At 40.2% G+C, this 21,920-nt stretch overlaps 1 protein-coding gene across 2 annotated transcripts in view; it reads right to left on the bottom strand.

Moving 5' to 3' along the window:
* Positions 1-7,354: 7,354 nt before the first annotated feature.
* PTDSS1 (phosphatidylserine synthase 1) overlaps positions 7,355-21,920 on the bottom strand; it is a 33,671-nt gene continuing 19,105 nt past the window's right edge. The window contains exons 7-13 of one of the 2 annotated variants that reach the window (XM_075085451.1): positions 21,021-21,162; positions 19,949-20,061; positions 18,329-18,394; positions 13,953-14,052; positions 12,677-12,745; positions 12,081-12,150; positions 7,355-10,743 (exon numbers count right to left, since the gene is read on the bottom strand). In XM_075085451.1, coding sequence (XP_074941552.1) covers positions 10,634-10,743; positions 12,081-12,150; positions 12,677-12,745; positions 13,953-14,052; positions 18,329-18,394; positions 19,949-20,061; positions 21,021-21,162 — 670 coding nt within the window. In that variant the 3' untranslated portion in view covers positions 7,355-10,633. Of the gene's footprint in view, positions 10,747-12,080; positions 12,151-12,676; positions 12,746-13,952; positions 14,053-18,328; positions 18,395-19,948; positions 20,062-21,020; positions 21,163-21,920 lie in introns of both variants that reach the window. The other variant, XM_075085449.1, reaches the window with a different exon arrangement.

Genomic DNA, 21,920 nt, shown 5'->3' with positions numbered 1-21,920 from the left:
TAGTGAGATTGTTTAACCCTCTTCTAACAGCTGCAGCTAGCTCCTAAAGAAATAAGCTGGGGAATATGAATTACAGCTTGGGGGAGTTGAGAGAAAAAAGAAAGAAAGGTTTGTCTCTTATCTTTTCCCATGCTGAATATCACTTATTATACTAGCAGGAAAATGGCCTCAAATTTAGCGGGTCCTGTAAGAAAGCAGGTGAATGATATGTTCATGCTGGCATGAATCCCTTTGTTTTCTTTTTCACCCTGTAATGGGCTTAGAGTATCAGTGGCATCCTAAAAGCACACTGTGCCACCAGGAAGAGGGGTAACAAAAAATTCCCATCCCATCAGATGGGAATTATCCATCGCTGGAGTACAGTATTTCTGCATTTGGAAAACAGCATCACACTGTGAGGACCAACAGGGGAAGAAGAGGGATGGCTCAAACCAATGGAGCAACATGGGACAAAGGCCTGGACTCATCCCTTGTAATTTAAGCGCTTCCAGGAGGTGCTGCAATGAAAAGGCAAGCATAGCTACACGCTTGCTGCCGGCAGTGGAGGCTCCTTCAGAGGTCACCTGCAACTCCAGAGGGTGATTAAACCATCCACAATCTGCCTTGGTCTTTGCAGGTGCCTACTGAATATTATTGACGGGCAAGGAAGACTACGGGGGCTCTGCACCTAATTTAAGCTCTTCCATTGATCGTGCCAAGTGGAGACTAATCCAGGTGACCCGTCCCACTGCTGGAAGGGGAGCGGCTGGCTGCTGCACGGGGGAAAGAGATACAGCTGCTGAGGAGGAGGGGTAAGAAAGAAACTGAGTGAGGCAGCACAGAGGCTGAACCAGACTGTCACCAGGACACCTCTGTCACCCACTGAAAGCTGAAGCCTTGTGGGATCACGTCAGATGAAAGAATAGAGGTGAGCCAGGAACCCAGCTCAGAAACAAAAGCTGTATTTTGGTTCCTTTTTCTTTTCACTTTAAGGTGGTTGGCATCCTCCTATCAAGTACAAAAAGTAATTAGTCCTTGATGAAAGATCTCTGATGTGTCAAGGTAGAATAGCGTGGCTGATGGAAGCAAACACCACGGTCTGGGCAGGTTTGAGAACAGTATTTACAGAGCAGAAATTGAAACTTTTTAGCCTGGTACAAACTCAGTTGGTCATAATCTCCTTTACCCTTGCTATAACAAAACAGGGAAAACCAGATGATGCAAAGGAGACCAGCTCACCCAGCAATTTTGATAAATTCAAAACCATGAGGGCCTTAAGGTCCTGGTATTAGTACTAGGACTGTGCCAAAATCACCCATTTCTACAGATTACAGTTTCCACATGCAGGTGCAAGAAGGCAATGCATGCCTGGGCACAAAAACCCACACCAAACAGGTTTCTCTGCAACAATGAATTGTTCATTAAAAAAGAAGAAAAATTTAAATTTATGTGGTGGCCAGACTTCTACTTATCCCAGCTCTGGGCTCTGCAAACATCAAAGCCTTCAGAAAGATGACTGATGCTTCAGTGCTTGGTACTCCAAGTGAATTATAGTTGTGTAATTTTGAGTCAAGAGCTGCTTGGACATACTGGGATTGTTTGGCGTGGAGTCGTGGCCTATGTTCTTAGCCTGTTCTGGATTTCACACCAGTATCAACAGCCAGTGGCACATGAGGGGTACTTGTAGCCAACTCCATAACCAAGCTAATGAGAGCTAAATTTGAAAGATTTGCTGTTGAGAGAGACACAGGAGGACTGTGCTATCAGCTAATCACAGCAGCTTTTCTCAGAAAGGTCCTCTGGAAACTTGCTAGGAGTCAAATGGTCAGAAAAGAAAGCAGCGAGTGATAGTCATTGTGGAGGTCCACAATAAGGACAACCTTGCAGTAAGCTGGGAGACAAAACTGATTCTCGCTCATGAGAAATGGACACACCCAAGAGAAGCAAAAGGTCTGAAATAATCTCACACCTCAAGACAGATGTGGAGCATCTCAGTAGAGAGCGCGGCTCTGCAGGGAGAATTGGTATGGCCCTGCATGTACCCAAAGAAGCAGCAAGGAGCCCATGAGACCAAAACGCTGTAATGTTACTTATTTTAGAACAGTTCCAGTTGCTATGTTTTCATGTACAGGGGGCAACAGTCTTCCAAAGGAGTAAGATCTCCCTTTCAAATCAGTTCTGATCCAAACATGGGATGCGAACCCCACTCCTGACCTCTGCCTGCTGACCCTTCTGCAGCCCTGGTTCTATCAGGATCGCTGGACTTGGTAAACTGTTAAAGGCAAAATGGCCTGCCTGTATCATATACCTTGGGAAGTCAAATGTATCAGACTACAAGCATTATCAAGAAAAGCAGAGAGCCACCAGGTTGGCTCAGAACCAGTGTCTCAGCATGCCTTGGAGATCCAAAGATTTTTTACTCTGCCCTGCACATCTTGACCTACCATTAGTAATTTTACATCAACAGCCAAAGTATTGGTCATGAAAGTTCATTGGAAAAGGTAGGTAAATTGAAGTAAGTCAGCAAAATAAAATGAAGACTAGACTATATGAATGGAGGGAGTGTGTCACCTCACTCCTGGTTCCTCTTTGTGTAACACAGCACGTTTTCATTTTTAGGGATTAAGAGAGGTGGATTCTTGGATTTACTACAGATGCCCTTTTTTAGCAAGTCACATGATAATTTTCTGGTAACAGAATGAGAACCAAAGGTCTGGGATCTTACTCTTCTCTTTGTCTTCAGCTTCCTGAGGAAATGTAGACAAGTCACTTCACCCTTTGTCCCCATTTCTAATCTTTAACATGAATTTACACGCCACCCCCATCAAGTTTGCAATGTCCTATGCATTGTTTCAAAGAAATTCCTTCACATGGAAGCAGTACGAGAAGAAAACTCTACAGCATGAAAGATCATTACTGTTAATCATGTTACCATGCCTGTGAGAAGCACAGGGACTGACTGAACAGCGTGTGCTGCCGAAGCCTGAAGTCAACAAGTAGAACATTTCACCCTGAGATATTTTAGGATGTTTAGAGAAGATGTCACCAGGAAATTACAATTCAGCTCTATCTGGTTTCTCCGCCCCAACCTCTGTCCTGCTACTCCAAATGCATTTTAAATATGAGTAAGTGGAATGCACAGATCCGGATTTGGGATCCAAATATGGCAAAGTCAGCAAATGGGCAGAAATTAGAATATTTTGAAAGTCATAAGCATCATTATACATCACCTATGGCTCTTACAGCACATCAATATGGGAAAAAGCCCCCTGTATGCCTCAGCTAATTTAATAAAAGGTCCTGGGTTTCTTCCAGATTATTTGTTTGATTAATGGAAATATGGGTCCTTCAATGGTATTTTTCGCTGCATTCTTTTTCCTCTCCATTAAGTACTGAAGTCAGGCTACAACAAAACCAGTACAAGTTTCTGCTAGTGGCCACCCTGTACAGAACCGGATTGAGAAGAGCAAGGTCACTGTGTTTCCTCCTGCAAGGAATGAGGGCTTCAATTTCTCTCAGCTGGCCACATACAAATTAAATGGTCTAGAAGTTTTTTCCTTGTCCAGTAGGAACATCTCAGTGCTAACAGCTAGAAGTCATTGTAATTGCTACAAGTCGGGTGCCCTGTGGGGGTTTGTGACTAACTGGGTTTTCCGTATCTTTAGAAAAAATGCTCAGTGACTCTTTTGGGAAAAGTGGGAATTCTTTGCACAGTATGGAGTTCTGAACGCTTACTGAAATGTACTGAACCATCCCAAACTCTGAGCCACATAAAGACATAACGCAATAATAATCATGCAGAGTGGCTTCTCTTTCCCGAACAGGATGGCAAGGATGAGGGACGGGCTCATCTGAGCAAGCAGGTAAACTCACAGCTTCATTGCTACAGCCAGAAACTCAGGCGAGCATGCAGCACTGGAGACTGTGGCCTGCTCCAGCTGAGTTCCTGGGAGCAAAACCAAACCACCTTTTCAAACCACGGTGACCCAGTCCCACCCCGATGCCCTACACAAAGGTCAGTGGGAACAGGAGGACAGCCAGAGGAATCTGCCCAGAGCTTCATCATGAAGATCCTCTGGAGAGAGTAGAGCTCCCTTCAAATGTGGACTGAAACCAGGACATGTAGACAACAAATTGGTAGCCTGTGTGTTTGGTAGAAATCAAAATAGAAGTCTTTCACTCTTGCTCTCCAAAGACTAGAGCTATCATTTAAGACTTTAATTAAAAGCCTCCTCAGAGCTTCTGATTTTATTTTGCTTTGGTTGTTCTGCAGGAAGCTTGACAACACGGGCACTTTGCAGGCCTGTGTGTATGGCGCATGTAATTAAAGTCAACAGGAGTTACGAAGCCTTTAAAACCAAGCCAGGGTGGCTAAAGCCAGTAGCCCAAAATTAGAAGCAACATTTGAAAATCTGGATCGCGTCCTCTGTGTTTGTGTTACAGCATCACCTAGGGGCTGCAACCGAGATTAATGCCTAATTGTCCTGGATGTTATAGAGGTACATACAGACTTGGACACTTCCAAACGTCCAGGCGTGCAGCAGCCGCTGTCACAGAAGCTACGCTAAACCAAGCCCTCAGCATTTTAATGAGAAAGTTCATCTGGTAGATTTATATGTATATATACATATACACAGTATTTTATGCATTTTTTAAGCAAGAACCACCGAAATACTGAACTGGAGGGCACAGCGGTTGTAGACCATACTTTGGATCATGGCCATAGGAATGCTACTGCTGTAAATTCCCCTACTCTAAAAAAACATTAAATAAGCCATCCAGTTATCTTATGATCATCTGCTAACTGAGATCCATGAAAACTATGAAAATTAAACTCATGTGTATGCTTAGCATAGTCTGGCACTTATATTGTTGCTGATTATAGGAATTCAATGTTTACAATATACATTCTTTCCCAGACTTTCTTTTTTTGCGAATCGAAGTAAAAACTTGCTTGGTCTTACGATAATATAGTTTAGACTGTTGAGGGCAGGACTGCTGCTTTGTGAGAGAAGCAAAGTCCCAGCATGAGAGACCAATTTTGGTCTTTTACTGAGAGATGATGGAAACACAAGCAGATGCAGTCCAAATTAAAGACATAGGAAGGAGCTGAAAATAAAAACTGATCCCCAAAATTTCCAAAGTCCTTTGAGATACCCATGACTTGGACCCACCTTTAGAGGATGAGGGAGCTTGATACATTTTGCTGAGCAACTGTCCAGAGTGAAGAGAGGTGAAAAAACACGCCACAGGAAACTTGTGCAGGATCTGCTCTTCACGATGGTTTGCAGATGTATAGCAAACTGTATGTTACCAAAGGCAACAGCAGGCCTGGAGTCCTCCAGAAAACAGAAAAAAAACAAGTAAAAGTAGTTCTTCCAGACCCAAACTGGGTTTCTAGAGCCAGTCTGGTGGTTTATGCATAGGACTCTCATATACAGGCAGGTTACTGGCCTGATTGGTACCATGTAAAATGTAAGAAAGCCTGAAAGCCTATAATCTATCATCATACTTTCAGTGGTAAGCCCTGCTGGACCCAGATGTGCTGAGCAGTGGAAAGGTGTATCACTAACTCCAAAAAGAGCTAGGAGCAGGCAGACCTTGAATGTCAGCTGGCTTCAGAGGGGGCTGGGATACATAAGCTAGCAGTCCCGTTGCCCTTGTGCTTTAAGCCCAGTGTATGAAGAGCTTGTGGCTTTCTAGTCCTGCTTTCTTTGAATAACAATGTATGTTCTCAATTCCTGACCAGCCATGCAAAAAGCAAAAGCAAAGTGAGTAATGGGTGCGTGTTTGTCCAAAACACACTTCCATCCAATTGTGAAACTGTACCTTTAGTGAACTACGTTAATTTGTTGAAGTAGGACCAGTCCCTGCCAGGGCTCCAGAGAACAAAACTATGTGGTGGCAATGGGTAGAGAAGAAGGCAGAGCAAACCTGGAGAGGGAGACAGACTAGTGCAGGAGGTATTTTGAGCATACGAGGTTTAAAACCAGCTCAGAAACCTCTGGTTAAACCCCAGCCCCCAGTGGTGTCATCCCTACAGTGCTCCAGCATGGTCAGATGGAGAACTACCAGTAGAACAGCGGCACAGGAGGGTAGCGCCTAGGCCTATGGGCATATTATCGTCACATAGTTGAATGTGAGCACTCGGACATCAAAGCAGGCATGGACACCAATACCTATTTCAATCAGTACCGCGGCAGCTTTTGGCTCTAGCTTCCAGGCTGTGCCAAACCACATTATCAAAATAGCATGCAAATTGTGCCACAGGATGACTGCGCAGAAATGAAGCTGTCTGGCTCCTTTGACCCTACCCTGACACTGCTTGTTACAGTGCCACTGCAACAGAGACTACCAAGACACAAAATAAAGAGGGGTCCTTCAAAAGTAGCAGAGCCCCGTGCTTACAAAGGAGCACATTTTTCAAGTGTTGCTTCTTACAGGAAGTTTCTTTCAATGCTTCAGGTTTTTTTCCAGAATTTTTAATGCTTTCATTGATCAGAATTAAGACATAAAAAAGCCTTCTCCAATGTAGTAAGCAGCGTCAGGTGAGAGAGGTGGCACTTTTAAATTGTTCAATCAGGCATTTTCCCAGCCTTGAGAGAAGATTTACGAACTCAACACTTGCCTCTTAGCTGTTCTTCCCAGAGGATGAACAAGCTTAAGTCCTGGCTATTCTAAATTTTATTACAACCTCAGAATTTATAGGCTCTCTATAAATCAGTATTCAAAAAGGAATGCCATATTAAAGAAAAGCCCTTCCCAGCAAGGCAGAAGATGCCAGTATTCAATGCCTGTAGAGAGAAGGAGCTAAGAAAGAAAGGGAAAGCCACGCTTCTTTACACACTAGACATCAGGCTAGTACCAACGGCAGAGGAGCAATCAACAGCTCACAATACATTTTAGGTATAAAAACAACTGGAAACTGCTGTTGAGGAATCTATGGTAGCAGTGGAAGCCAAAGCATTGCATTTCTGATACTCAGTGACACCTTTATACTGGCAGGATTTTATTTGCCAATAGCCTGCCTGTCAGTTCTTCAACGGGAAGTCTCATTTCTTCTTTGACGTTCTGTCGTGAGACCATCTTGCACCTCAGCTCTCTCATCCAGTAGTAAAACAAATCCAAAAAGAATGATTAAGACAAGACTTATCCTGTATGCTAGAGAAACTTCAAAAGGTATAATGTAACTGTTCATATTATCAGATCTGCTGCTCCGAAAAAATGATTTACAGCAAAGCCTTAGCGTGCCCCATAGGCTGCTCAGGAACCACCGCATTTGTCAGCATACAATTACATAGAATAAAATGTAATGGCTTCTAAAGGCAGTATGTAATTACTTCCTATGCCTTGCAGGTACAGACAAACACACATACTGGTGACATGAGTTGATTTACTGAGTTATTGCAAAATACAATACTTTTCAATCAATACAGAGCAACTCTATTCAAAAACTATTAAATACATGGTAACATCTGTGTCCTCTTGTGATAACAAAGTAAAAAATATTGAAGTTTTAACAGCTGGAACATCAAATGATGATCTTCACAGAAGAGTAACTAAAGCACTGATTGAAATCACACTCCAAATATTTAATTAGATGATATATGCCGTAACTTTAGTACTGGAATCCAGTACTCAAGGCTAGCTCTGGTTCACTGTATACCAGCATTTTAAAACTTTCCATTTTTATTTAATCCACTACTGAAAGTTCTTGCCACTACCCTCTGCTTACACCATGCTGCCCCGAATTAGCCTCCCTTCAATGACTGACATCACTGATGGACAGCCTCTGGAGGGCCAATTCAGATCTCTCCATAGCAGCAGGGGAGATCACGAGAGGACAGAGAAGGAAAGAACATCTGGAGCAGGAATGAGAGGCTGTGACAGAACAAGTAGTTAGGAACAGGACAGCGCATCCGTGACTGTTACAAAATACTGTTCAAGCAGCAGAACTCACACATCGATGCTTGTTGCTCAACAGCTCAGTGATTTGTCATCGTAGGTGTTACACACATACAGCATTCAGCAATAGCGCAGTAAATGATAACATTGAGATCACTAATTTTACAGCAGTGATCAAAAGCACCTTTCCAACGCCTGCCAGTGCAAAGCTCACGTCCAAAACAATGGGGCTGAAAATACAGTTGTCAGTCAGTGGAGGACTTCCGATAACACACGTGAATTCCAGCCAGAACTGATGACTGAGGACAAAGTGCCATTTTCCAAGCAGCACTTGAATAGTTTATTCAAGTTTCCCCTCTCCCTAGCCATCTGTCTTTCAAAGTATTAAAAACAAACAAAAATACCAAGCAAAAAAACCCCAACCAAACAAAAAAATTAAAGTAAAAAGACTTCGTGGGAAATATTTTTAAAGCTGTTGTCAAACAACGTTTCTTCAAGGCCAAGCTGTTGTAACAGTATACAGAAATCAGCTTCCAACAAGACGACACTTCATATTTGCCTTTCCAACATTTTTAGGGTGCAGTTCAGCAGCATGAGCACCAGGTCTGCGTTTACAATATGTCTGCTTGTCCCACACGCAAGTAGATATCGTACTTCAGCATCTGCTTACACACGTAAGCTTTGTATACATAGTTGGTGTGCATACACCTTGCAAGTACAAAACAGGCTCCCACCCTTGAAAACCACAGTACTTAAAATACCTAAACCATTAGGCTTCCAATCTCTTGCTTTGGTATTGAATCGATAGAAAATTTACAATGCCATTCTTCAGTCTTACACAGACTGAGTTATTAACAAAGAAAATAAAAAGTAACAAGTCTCAGTGTCCAAAGAAACCTACAAATACATTCAGCAATATGTAGTACGTTACGAGTAAGGAGGCAATATATGGAATTGTTATAGTATGAATGAAAACCAAGTAGTTGCAGGAAAGCCTGAAAGTCTTCCTAACATTTTTTCTCATGTAACAGTTAATGTCTCTGTAACAACGATGATATAGCAGCTTCTACTACATTACCTCCCAAGTTGTACACTTTATGTTTGATTGAAAAGGGGGGTGGGAAATGAAGGGCCTCCGAGAGTTCAGCAGCAATGCTTAAGTGCATTGAGAACACTGATAATCTGTGGCACATAGGAATTAATGGATTTCACAGGATACTTTTTTCTATTTACAGTATCATACACTTGCGTAAAGTCTCTGCTGCATTTTTTTAGTACTTAGCCTGTGGCAAATCACAGTAACATTAGCCTTCGTAAGAAAATGGGATTTCCTTTTTCTTTGAATAAGTGACTGATGGGTATTACTTATCCTTGCTTAAGCTATCTACAACTCTGAACCCCATGAATCCCAAAATCTAATTGGCACAAAAACATTATGATAACTTAATACGGGAACTGATTGCTCTTGATTGTTTACCTCTTGACTTAATCACTATGTTCACTGCTGGAGAATTATCCACTTTGCTAGATGTCAGAATGAATACATTTAAAAAACAAACAAACAAAACCAGAAAACACACAAAGAACCTGCAAGAAAAGAGTGACTTTGCTGCTGGGTATCTGACTGCATGATAGGAAATACCAAAGCAATGTGGTATATCACAGTAATATCATGCTGACTCTCAGACACCAAAGACTGCAGTAAGATTTCAAAATAATTATGTTTATGGAAGCAGTAAGCAACTCAACTTCAGCAAAAAACTGCCTTATCACCAGGCTTAGTAGGGCATCAGAGCCTTCAAAGCAGTTTCTGATATCAGTCTGAAGACATCGGGACTTCTGGCTCCAGCAGAGGCAAATTAGAGGGGAGTGGGAAGGAACAATGTACACAACAAGACACAGCTGAAAAAAAAATTACATATTTGCACTTGAGCATGCAAAACACACTGTAGTAAAGGCGGAATAACAACTAAGTGACATGACATTTGTCTCTGAGGGCAGGAGGCATGGCCCTCTACTTTGTAACAGGTTTTTACATAAGCATTCTAGGAACTTAGAAGAAATTGAATGTGTAACTATCGAGCAGAAGGACAATGTAGAACAAAAGAACCATGCCTGAAGATCAGTTTCAGATCCTTTACAAGAAACCTGGACCCATTTCTTCACCAGTAAAACCCTCTCACCAGGTCTAAAGAGCCCCTACATAAAAGCAACCAGATGGATACAAGTATGGAAATTTTAAATACCAACTGTCATATAGAAATCTTGAGCTGTGAGACTGAGAAAGAAGGGCAGAGTTGCTTTTAGTCAAAGGATTGCATGTTCCTCCAGAAAACAGCAAAACCACAGTGAAACAAAACAAAAAATCCAACCAACTATGCCAACTGATTATCAGTTTACTAACTGTTGTGTTTAAGTCCTCAACTAAGATATTAAAAATGTACTTTCAACACCTGAACACAAAGCAGGGTGTACCTGCTACGACACAATTACTTTTCTTTCCAGATACGCTCTTCATTAGCTTTTAGTGCCACATGCTGAAGAACCTAGATTTAAATCAGTGATGGCAAGTGTCAGCAGGCAATGATTTGCACTACACTGGTGGCTCCCTCTTGATCTTCCTTTTCTTCAACACCTCCTTTTTTAACTTTTAAATTTAAAAATCAGTCTTCCATTTGGAAATTCAGAGCCAGGCCTGATTTTCTTTGTCACCCCCAGTCATGCTGTAGGATGTCTTCAGAGACCGTTCTTATTTCTTGCCAATTCCATTCGCTACTTTTGATTTGGAGTGCCGATTCCTCCTTCTAGATGAATGGCTTTCACTATTGACTGAATGTTTTGGTGGACTATTGTCAGCACCTGCTGAGAAATAAATATTTTTTTTACTCTCTATATATTTGACATTGTCAAGCTCTTGTCTAGAAGACTGTAAGGCTTTCTAGAACTGGAGTGTTTATGGTACGGATTATTTCAGGCTAAGACAAACTGGTTGATACTCGTACTCCATCTAGTGGCCTTTTTTTTTTTTTAAAAAAAAAAAAGGCCATTCTTAAGACTTCTGTAAAATTCTTCCTCCTCCAAAAAAATTCTGAAGTTTACTATAGCAGGATATAGTGGTGAAATCCTCCATTTTAAATGAAATCAATAATTAAACCTCCACATTTTTATTACTGGCAGGTACTACTACCAGAAATTAGGAACTATGGAAGTGAGGTCACAGATCCTTGAAAGAATACATTTCCTGGTTTTAGTCTGTCTTATGACAGACCATGTTTAAAGCACAGGGAGATGATGGGGACTGAAACAAGAATTCCAGAGCAAAACGTGAAAGAGGCTGACGTCTGTAATTAGTGAAGTAACAGAGTCAGAAAAAGACTTGCTTGGCCAGATTTCTTTGGCATATGTATATGGGAAAAACATTCTGAATGCAAGCAATTTTTCTTCAAAATATAAAAATCCAGCAATTTACTAAACTGAGAATAAATTAATATCAGCATCCAGAAAAATCAGGTATGAAGTATAAAGCTCTGCTGTAGATGCTTTTCAAGCATATGATAAGTAAGGAATATTTCTAATGATACAAACACCTGGAGCATAAACTCTGACAGAGGTAACTTCCAGGTGTGAATCTTCATATTTGTTCGATAAGCAAGACCACACTAAAGAGTTAATGGAGGAAGCAGGTAACTTAACTGACCTCTAGTGTAGGGAAAAGAAGTCAGAGAAGGAGGCTGCTGTTGCTTAGGTCAGAGAAAGCTGTTTATGACCATCAGCACTGCATTGACTAGGCAAGTGTCAGTAAGAACACAAGCTCCAGGGCACGTTCTTGAGTGTTTCTTAACAAGTAGGAATAAAAGCACAATTCCCATTCATATGTTTCCAATCAAACATGCAGTGGACAGGTTTCCTCTCTGAACATAATGGTTATGAAATGAATAATGCCCTAAACCTACAAGAATGGCCTGGAAAATGGCAGAAGAATTCAGTTGCTTCATTAAAAAATAAATACATTTCCAAGAGTTAGAAGAAAAAAGGCAGTAAAGGAAAATAGCTTTGCAGATGATTTATCTGTGTAGCTGCCGCAGGAATGTTTAAATAAGTCCAGTTGTCTCCAAGGTAAGTTTCTCAAGCCTCATTTCCTAGTACTGAGCCTTAATGGTACCACTTCGAGAATACAGGTGCAAAAGTGCCAATACCTCTACTGAATTTAGAATGAAGCCAGGAGGCATCTGGACTGTATGGGCTGTCTTCACTTTCTGATAAGGTCTGCGAAAACAAGAAGGACACATGTCATTGGGATGCTGGTGGCTCTTGTGATCAGCACTTCTGTTTGCAATTAGACTTGTAAATTTAAACTGTGGCAGAAGTCCTAATAAAACATTCAACCAGTATTTAGGACTTTTTCCTTCCTAGTTAAAACGTACAACATAGATGATATAAGAACTCAGCACTTGCCACATGATCTGTTGTGTAACCAAGTATTCTTAATATTCCCATAGCATTCCACCTGTACAATGGGAACATTAGCTAACCATTCATCCCTGAATGTTTTGCTAAAATTACAGCCTCATTTTGAGTAACTAAGAGGACAGCATTCTTTAGAAACCACAGGGTAATTTGGGATCTGTCCAAGGCCTGCTGAATTCAGAGTTCTTTCTATTGACTTCAGTTAGACTCTGGACCATCCCCCCTCAACCCCATTTATACTAGCCCTGGTAAAGAATTCTAATATCTAGGAGATTTGCAGTTTTAACTCTGGTATAAAACAAAAACAGACTTCTTAATAAAGTACCTTTTCTCGGTGGCCATAGTATTCTGCGTACCAAACCATACCATATAAACACAGGAAAGTTGTAAAGGCCTAAACAAGGGAGGAGAAGAAAAAGAAAAAATAACCTGTAGAAGTTTTATCAAATTCCTTGCTGATTCAAGGTCTCAGAGTCCCTAGAAATTCCACATTCAGAGACTTTCATGCTCTGTTTCTCTCTACATCTTTTGTCAGAATAAGTAAGACTCATGCTTCAACTTCAAGGTACACAAACATTCTGCCACCATGGGGTATGCAGACAAGTTCTCAGTGGGAGCACGAGAATATGTACAGATCACCCACATACACACAGGACACACTGTCAGTATGGTTCTTGTCCTCATCCTGTTCAGTTACCATACAAAGGCAGTTGGAGGCACTTGTAAGTATATTATCAGGAACAACCAGTCTGGGAGAAAAATGAATTCTCCTTCTCCCTGCCCCATGCTTCAGGCAGGGTTACGTGTTTGGTTTTGTCATGCTCTGATTCAGGAAGCAATTCAATACTTTTCTACTCTGCAGCTTCAGGAATACAGTCGTCATGCTAAATAAGAGAACAATAAATTCTGACTCCCTATCACCTGTTCAAACTGTGTTCCCAACTAGAAGGGAGAAGTATTTATCTGTCAGCCCATTATAAATGCCGTATTTTTCACTGGCCATTAAAAATGTGTTTGGCATTAGAGTTACAAGTCTGGCAAGACAAACATCTATTTACTGTTATAAAATGGGCATTTTGTGCTGCATTTGCAGTAATCACACTGAAGTACAGAAAGTTGCAGGCTGGGTGAGAATGATTTGCCTGATAAAGCTGGGTTGTTTATGTAATTTTAAGACTTCAGTGTGAAACAACATGCATTACTTACTAATGCTATTCCTTAACTCCTGTTCCTTTCCAGTGGGCACTATAGCAAGCACCACCAAAGTTAGCCTCAATTGAACTGACATTTTCTCTCATAAAGATAAACAAATCGTGCTTACAATGACAAAACAGATGTGATAAAACAAAGCGTCTTTCATTGTTAAGCACTGGTAAAGTGGCTATATTCTGCTACATCAAGAAATAAGAAAAAGTTCTTCTAGTCCTTTCAAAGTGTGTTCTAAACGATCTAGCGTTTGTTTTTCCTCAGATACGCATAAAACTCTTTACCAGCATTCCCCCGCAATGATCCCCTGCTGCCATTGTTCCAGAGAGGAAGCTATTTAGATGCTTTCAATGCTTTTGCCATGCTTTATGTTTCACATGAGAAATCTCACTTACCACACAGAGAAGCCAAAACACAACATACAGTATTTGTGTTTTGGAAAAAAGATCCTGTCCAAACTTTATGCATACAATGGCTTCAAGGAAAGCAATAACCCTGTGGGTAGAAGAAAGGAGGGCAGGGGGGAAAGTGGTTACAAACACCAAGGATTTAACTCACATGTTCACAACCCAGACCCCAGACTGTCAGCTCTAAACAAGCACTACTCTAGTGAGCACACACCTTCCCAACACCACCATTAACTGAAATTTTTGGGAAATTTATTTTTCTTTCTATACTTTTCTTCAGGGTAAACAGCATACAAGAAGTGATTGACTGGCAGTTCGCAGTTCTGTGAACCTCTGCTTGCCCAGGGAACAAGCACGATTGTGTGCCAATAGCAGAGAATTTCCGTTTATACCTACCCACGGTGCTTCAGCCCTCACCAGACATTTCTTTTCCATGCTAAACAACCAAGAGACTCCCTGTTGGGTGAACTAGAACTGTGCTTTGGGTATTTCGCTACTGGATGTAAATTTACTGCAATTCTAAATAGGCTACTTTGCTTGCTTCAGATGGATTTTAATGAGAAAATTAACAGGAAACAGCATTTTAAATTCTCTGAGAATCCACACGTTTGCTCTAGTTTATGCATCCACACTACAGTGTCAGAGGATTTGGGGAGAAATGTGAGGGGAAAATTGCAATTTTTATTTTCCTCTCTGGCATTATAAGCATTAAAACAAGTAACTCCAGCCCTCTACTTGTTACCAGATGTTTACATCCTTTCAGGCTCAAAGCTATGGAGACTTGTCCACCACTTCGTGAGGAACAAGTTGCTAGAAATCCAAAGCTTCTGCCACCTGCCATGGAAATATACTTAGTTTGTGTAGGTCCTGGACACAAAATTACATCTTTTTAACAAATACTAGTATAAAAATGTGACTCGTGCAGCAAACGCGTAGAAAATTGACTCTTCTCAAGTTGAAGCAAACCATGAAGAAAACTATTAAATTTATAAAAGTTTAACACTTAACTTGTTCAATAGTGTCTCTACATGAGCACATGCATGAGCACTCCTCCTGAAAAGCGTGCAGGCACACTTAACATCATGTCAAGTGTTTCTGTATCGAATATTCAAAAAGGTAAGCTCAACTGCAGGAATCACAGGATGTTCCACTCTCAAATACTTTAAAGCTTGATACTGCAGGACACATTCCCTACCAGCACTCTCCACGTCCAGGGAGCTGCCAAAACCAGCTCTACTGCCTGGCAGAGAAGACCCAGGTCCCTCCATGAAAGAGGGAGGAAAGATGTGTGCATGACTTAACTACTGGTATTGCATATATGGTCCAGGTGCAAATAATAAATTAAGCTTTCTCTGTACCATCTACTGTGGCTTGCAGCATGATGAGCAGGGCCAAAACTTAGAATTGTGCAAGTAACACCTAATTAACCAAGAGTGGAAATCAATGAGGTGCACATTAGTAAAAACTTGAGAGCAGTGTTACTCTGTTGGGTCACCAACTATTTTTATATTATTCTTACTGATCCAGCTGCATATTAAAAAATAGTTAAAACTGAACTACAGCAGTGGGAACAGAAAGACCAACGTCAGGAAATAAGCACGAGGGTATGATATACTCAAAGGTATAAACAAAACAATAGGCTATTTTCAACAAGGACTCAAAAAACAATACAGCTGTTTGTGCTGCATTTATACATTATTTCCATTATTCTTATCAAGAATACTTGGGTTAAACACATTGTACAATAGGTCAGCTATTACAGTTAAAGAAGTGGTACATCAAAAGGCAGAAGAATGGTAACAGTGAAAGGTGTTAGTGTGCTACCGAAGAGTGATAGAGAATATGCAACAGAGCTAACGACACTGTGATTTTTATTCAATCAGAATGGTCTTCTAACAGCCTAACAGACATTCCTTTTTGAAAGGCTTCATCTTGAGGAAAATGGTACAATTTCCAGCAGACCTGTTGCACTGGCCTTGTTCATGCCTTACATCACTTACTGTCCATCTGTTGAGAGTGATGTTACAGTATATGTCAAGTTGCAGAGAGAACAGTTTCATACTAATGCAAGGCACTAATTTTAATTATTCCCATAGTCAGGCTGTTACAAATTCAACTTGTGCCTTTCGAAATGTGTCTTGATCACCACAGACGTGAATATTCTATATACTTGCTTTTAATGGCTTCAGAAATTGTATTCTGGGTAGTTAAATTACTGGAAGAGTGCTGCTTTTCCAACAAACACAGGAACTCCTCATGTTGCTCTGTTTTTTCTAGAAGATTACAGAAGCAAGCAGCATCAAGGAGAATACTTACTCCATGCACATTTCCCACAATTAGATCAGACTGTAGATGCATATTCTATTGCAGTTCTTGTTATATGATCATAAAGAGATATTTGGGCATCTATTTATTGACATATATTACATTAATGTGTTCAGTGAGAGCTTTGAACCAAGGATGATGGTGCCTGTAATCCTTAACAATTTTTCAGAGGCAGAAGGCAAACATTCAGCATCACATTTCCCTTCAGTTTGCAAAAGAATACGTTTACATTCTTTCCCTTGGATGAAACCGAAGTTCATCTTTCTTTCTTCATAATGCAGAACTTGAAAATTCTTCCCTCAAAATTATAAAATTGTTTAAAATGTGTCTTCTATAAGACTTCAAAATTACCATCTATAGTTGAGAAAATTTCCTTTTACATATAAACATCTCAATTGCTAAATCATTTAAATAGATTTCAGTAACATGTCTGTATCCAAATGCATATCTCCAAAATAATAATACAGTTGATCTGTAACTACTAAGATGTTTATGCACAAACAGAGCAAGGCTATTTGATTCTAACTGTAAATTAAGTAGGCATATTAACTGTCTGACTAATTAGTCATCTTCAGTACTAAAGCACCATCCGCACCAAACCCAGAAAGACAGGTTGCTCTGCCATGATCGTTTGAAAAACCCAATGCCTTTTTTAAGGACTGTGTGTATGTCACAGACTCTCTTTAGGAATCTAAATGCATCTTTTGAGGAGGGGGATCCTCCCTAAGTAAGGAGGTTTAGGCTTACAGAAAATACCATCAACTCCTACTCAGCACCAATAAAACTAGACAAGAATATAATTACTACCTTTTTTAAGCCCATTGAAAGTTACAGTCATGAGTTGAAGACAGTAATAGACGCATCCAGGCAGGTGATAAGTCAGTGAAAGAGGTGTATATTTAAGTCCAGCCAAACCCAAGGAGACATGTCACATTCTCCAGGGTACATTTAAAACAAGAGTAGAAATCTCTTCAATTACATTGCAGCATGCTCTGCTCTCATCCCAGTTAAATGCTGACAACGGGGTATTCTTTACAGTGGTGTAGTGCACCTGGAAACACCTTTCAGCCCAGCACTGTTCCTAAAACTCTAACATCCCCAAGACTAACAGTAAAGATGAGATAAGTTTGCCAGAGCACTGTCTCTAAATGAGATCTGAGTATGTTCAGACAATTCTGGAAGTATGACATACACTAATCTTGACAAAGAGAATGAAACGGCTGTTTTAGTTTAAAACCATTGCCATCAGAAATTAGCTTCTTGAACAGTTTCTTAAATTACATATTATATTTTTTTTCTTTACGATATGATTTAGGTTCTTCTATGTTTTCCCATTTGTAAGCTTCCAAGTCGTAAGTCAAAAGGGACACAGCTATGCTGCTTATTTACAAGAAGCTTTCACAACACTACAATAACATATGCTTTAGGTTTCCAAAACAGTACATTTTAGTCAAGCCATCTAGAGAAGGAAGCTCTCACCAGAAGCAATCATGCAAACTCTTCATTTAAAAGTCTCCTCCAAGAGACGCATTGAAAGAGATTCTAGCCAAGATAACTGTCTTCCATAGCATTACTTTTTTCCCTCTCTGAGAACAGAATCAAAATAGTTTACAACTGTGGCTTGTTTCACTGTCTTCTGTTGTGATTCCGCTAACAGCGGCAATGCCCACCTTGACGGCCAGGTAAACATTGCTCCAATGACAGGCAAGTGGTAGAGGCAAAAGCTTTATCATTCTCACCTGACTGAGAATATGGGCACCAAGGCCAATGCTACTGTGAAGGAGCCTAGCTTTATCCAGCAGTTTCTAGCTCTTCCTTCTGTTCTTCTCCTTACTCATTCCATCACTTCCTATATTCTACCTCCAAATCCAGAATTTTCCTTTCCTCTGAACTTGCAAAAAGAAGAAAATCTCTCCATACTGTTCTTTATACTAAAAACAACACAAGACAAGGAGTGGCTTCATGCAAAGCCTGTTCCTGTGCTGGACTCATACTTAACACTTGCCCAAGTGCTTCAAGAATGCAGCAAAATCACTTACCCGAACACCCAGCACTGAGTTCCCACCCTCTTGCACTGCGTATCTGTGAGGTACGCGTAGTATTGCCTGAGAGGGGAAATAAGAAAATCCTTGAGTGAAGCTGAAAGTCCCCGGAGTATTTACACTTAGAAAACATGTTTATGTTACAAATGTATCTATACTGAAAATTAAGTGCTGATGGTTAAAATCACATGCAATCGTGCTGGATGTCTACCAGATGGCTTCAATTCTAGGAGGACAGATTATCATATAGACTGAATAGCCTGAAACAACGCAGAAAACCATCCTGAGACCACGGACTGGGAAAGTACCCAAACCAGTAGTCTAATAAAGCTACATATTTGTCTCCTGCCTCTCCACTGAATCTCCAATTATTTCAGGCAAAGTGCAACAGCTTTGAAAGAATTAGAGAATCCCCCACTTTTTACAGTTTTTAGTTCATTAGCAATTGCATTTTCTTGACAGAAGTGTGTGTAAATCTTGGAAGAAATTGAATATGGCTATTCAATATCCTAGGTGAGTGCTCTAACCACTGGCATGTTTTTCTCTGAAGAACAGAGTAGAATTTCTCACTATTTTGAAAACAGTCTGGAGACCATTCTGCTCTGTTCTTTATGCTTCTAAATTTTAAGAGTTTAGAGGGAGGAATTCCAAAGAAGTAGGATAAAAGTTCCTTTTCTTAGTCTCCATCTCTCATTTCCACTGACTGATAGGGAAGACAAGCATTACTCTTAAACAATCCTGGTACTGTTGGATTAATAAAAACTTCTACAAGTTGGCAAGTGCCATAAAAATAACTTGAAAGCTTGAAACTTTCTTGAAAAATAACTTGAAACAGGAGCTTATAGGATGTTTAAGGTGGTTTAGTTAACTGTGAAATCACTGCACCTAACGTGAGACACTAACAGCTGTATTTTAGGAATAAACCAATTCACAGCTGCCATTTAACTGTCCAAGATAACGTCACTTTACTCATGAATGGGAAATTTCCTGCCTCTAACTTCAAAACTGTGTGCATTCTGTCTACCTCCAGCTACGTCACAGGAAAAAAAAAAAAAAACTATTGAGGGGACTCTCATAACAATGTGAAATACTGTGCATGTCTAAAAGCAGGTTAGTGTTTCTACACAACTGCTAACACTGCATATACACTGTTCTCTTACTCAGAATACAGTAATGCTCTGTCTTTTCTTATAACATGCTAATGCTTCCTGTAGACAGACAGAATGAGGAGCTCAGTTAGAAAAACCAACAGCTCTGTTTTTCCTCATCTACACTTTTGTGAGCATCTGACTCATCAACTTGGATACTTTCACAGGCAGAGTCCTCAAGGATAACATATGCAGCTAACCCACAACACAGGCAGATGCTATACAAACAGAAGATGGAACAGACTGGTTTCACATCCCTATGGAAACGCAGATGTTTATATACATTTTACTTCATTAATTTACTTGGCAGAAAATACACTTTATTGAAAAGTGATGATTGTTTTGCTTTTCATGGCAGCAAAAGTATAAATTTCTTGAAACATGCTGTACTTAACCGTATGCAGTTCTTGGGTGCCTAGAAGTCAAGCTACTTTAAACATAAGAAAAAACACCATGGCAACAAAATTACCTTACAGTGGGTGCTGTAATGATTCCTATGAACAGAATTCTCCCCCAGCTTAAAGGGTGACTTGCTTGGAACACAAAGATATGTTTCAAAAAGAACGTGTTCAACTCAGTCAGCTTGAAGGAAAAAAGAAATAGTTAATAGTGTTCAACTTATGTAACTCTTAATGATTTACTACAGGAAAGTGTACAATGAGTAATATGGGAATTCAAACAGGGATGGAAAACTATTTATGCTCTACTATAACCGTGCTGGTTAGATTGGGGATTGGAAGAGTCTAAGATTCCCAGTCTAGGACAAGCAAGGAATAGACTAGCAAAACAAAGAATTCTGCCCTAGACACCTCTATGAAAGTATTTGCTCTCTTTCCAGAAACCCATTAAAGGACCAGACACTAACTCACACTGCAGAGGTTGTCTGATAACTTTTGTACCCTAAATCAGGTATGAATGACTGAGGCAAATTTGGTAGAAGAGTAGAAGAGATTGTATTTAAAAACTAACAAAAAAAAAACAACCCCAAAAACTTCTGGTTCTCACTTCAAAGACTAAATTAATCAAATAATCAAATTTTTAAAACAGTTTAGGTTTTAGTGAAGTCTGCTAGCATTGGCATGACAAAGTACCAAAGCAATTGGGACAATTTATGGAGTCTTGCTGGATCAATGCCAAAATTCTCAGTATTGCTGATCCATTCAACAGTTGATGGGAAAGAACCCACAAAAAAAACCCCACCAACAACCAAAAAACCCACCCAACAAAAGCAAAACAAAACACCCCACCACCCAAAACCCCACTGTCTAGCAGTTTTTAAAACTGTATCAATTGCAAAGAGCAATCTGATAGCCAGTACAGCAATCTGTAACGTTTGTTTTTTTCCAGAGATTCTGTAATTACACACCTGAATTATCATGTAACTCCCATGAACAATGCCCTGACCAATTCTGTATTATCAATTCATTTAATTGTGTATTACAATGACAGACATACATTGCATTAGAATATCTTCTACCCAAACACAGCCAATAAGTAACTGAGCTGATAGCAGCTTTGATTTCACAGAATTTATTTCTTACCTGCCAAATGATCATGAAAAGGTAGATTCCAGCCACTCTTTGAAATGAAGACTTTGGGTCGAACCAGCGAACGTAGGTCCAGCTGGCTGGGGTGAACTGTAATACAGCTCTCTTGATTTTCCCTGTGGTCGTGTGAATGTCCCTAGAAAAAGAGAATGGCTGGAGTAAATACAAGGAATATGCAAGGGGGGAAAAAAAAGCATGTTACTGATGTTTCAGAACAATCACACTTTTTTGCAAAGATCTTCACAGCCACAACTGTGTACCAAGCAAGGGTGAGTTAAGAAATACGATCTATTAAGCATTTCAGTCAAGGTGCATTCTGCTATGAAAGCCCACCTCTTCTACCCTCAGTCAGTAGCTTACTACAAAACATATCTATCATTCTCTCCATGAAGGAAACAAACAAGGCTTGCAATTCTGCACCGCCCTTGTAAAATCTAGAGGATATTTCTTCCTAGTGTATGCTGCCACTACTCTTATCCCCAAGACTCCTTGTTCTATAGCTCACTGATACCAGTCCTTCAAGAATCTGTCTGATTTATTGTTCATTAATTTTATAAGGAACTGGCTCCACAGGTTTGAAAATACTGCACTTAGAGGACATATAACCCCTGGTGTCCTGATACTAGATGCATGCAAATCTTATGGAGAGTTGTGATAACACCATTAAAAGCTAGAAGGCTTTTAAATTCCCTTTTGAAAGGGGATGTGAATGGAGGTTCATCTGACAGATGTGTTACTGGTTCTTGCTTTTGATAACATTAATTCAGAAGAGCAACAGCATCCAAAGGACAGGGAATCTAAGAAAAACTGAGTCTCCTTTTCTGAAGGAGGACTAGCAGGGCTAGAAGTCAATTTTCACCCTGTTGTTTCCCTGGCCCTTCTGGACAAAAAAGG

This window comes from Phalacrocorax aristotelis, chromosome 2, assembly GCF_949628215.1.
Source record: "Phalacrocorax aristotelis chromosome 2, bGulAri2.1, whole genome shotgun sequence".
Lineage (NCBI taxonomy): Eukaryota > Metazoa > Chordata > Aves > Suliformes > Phalacrocoracidae > Phalacrocorax > Phalacrocorax aristotelis.
Note: the sequence above shows the minus strand (reverse complement) of the source record. Positions and strands in the feature narration are given on the sequence as shown.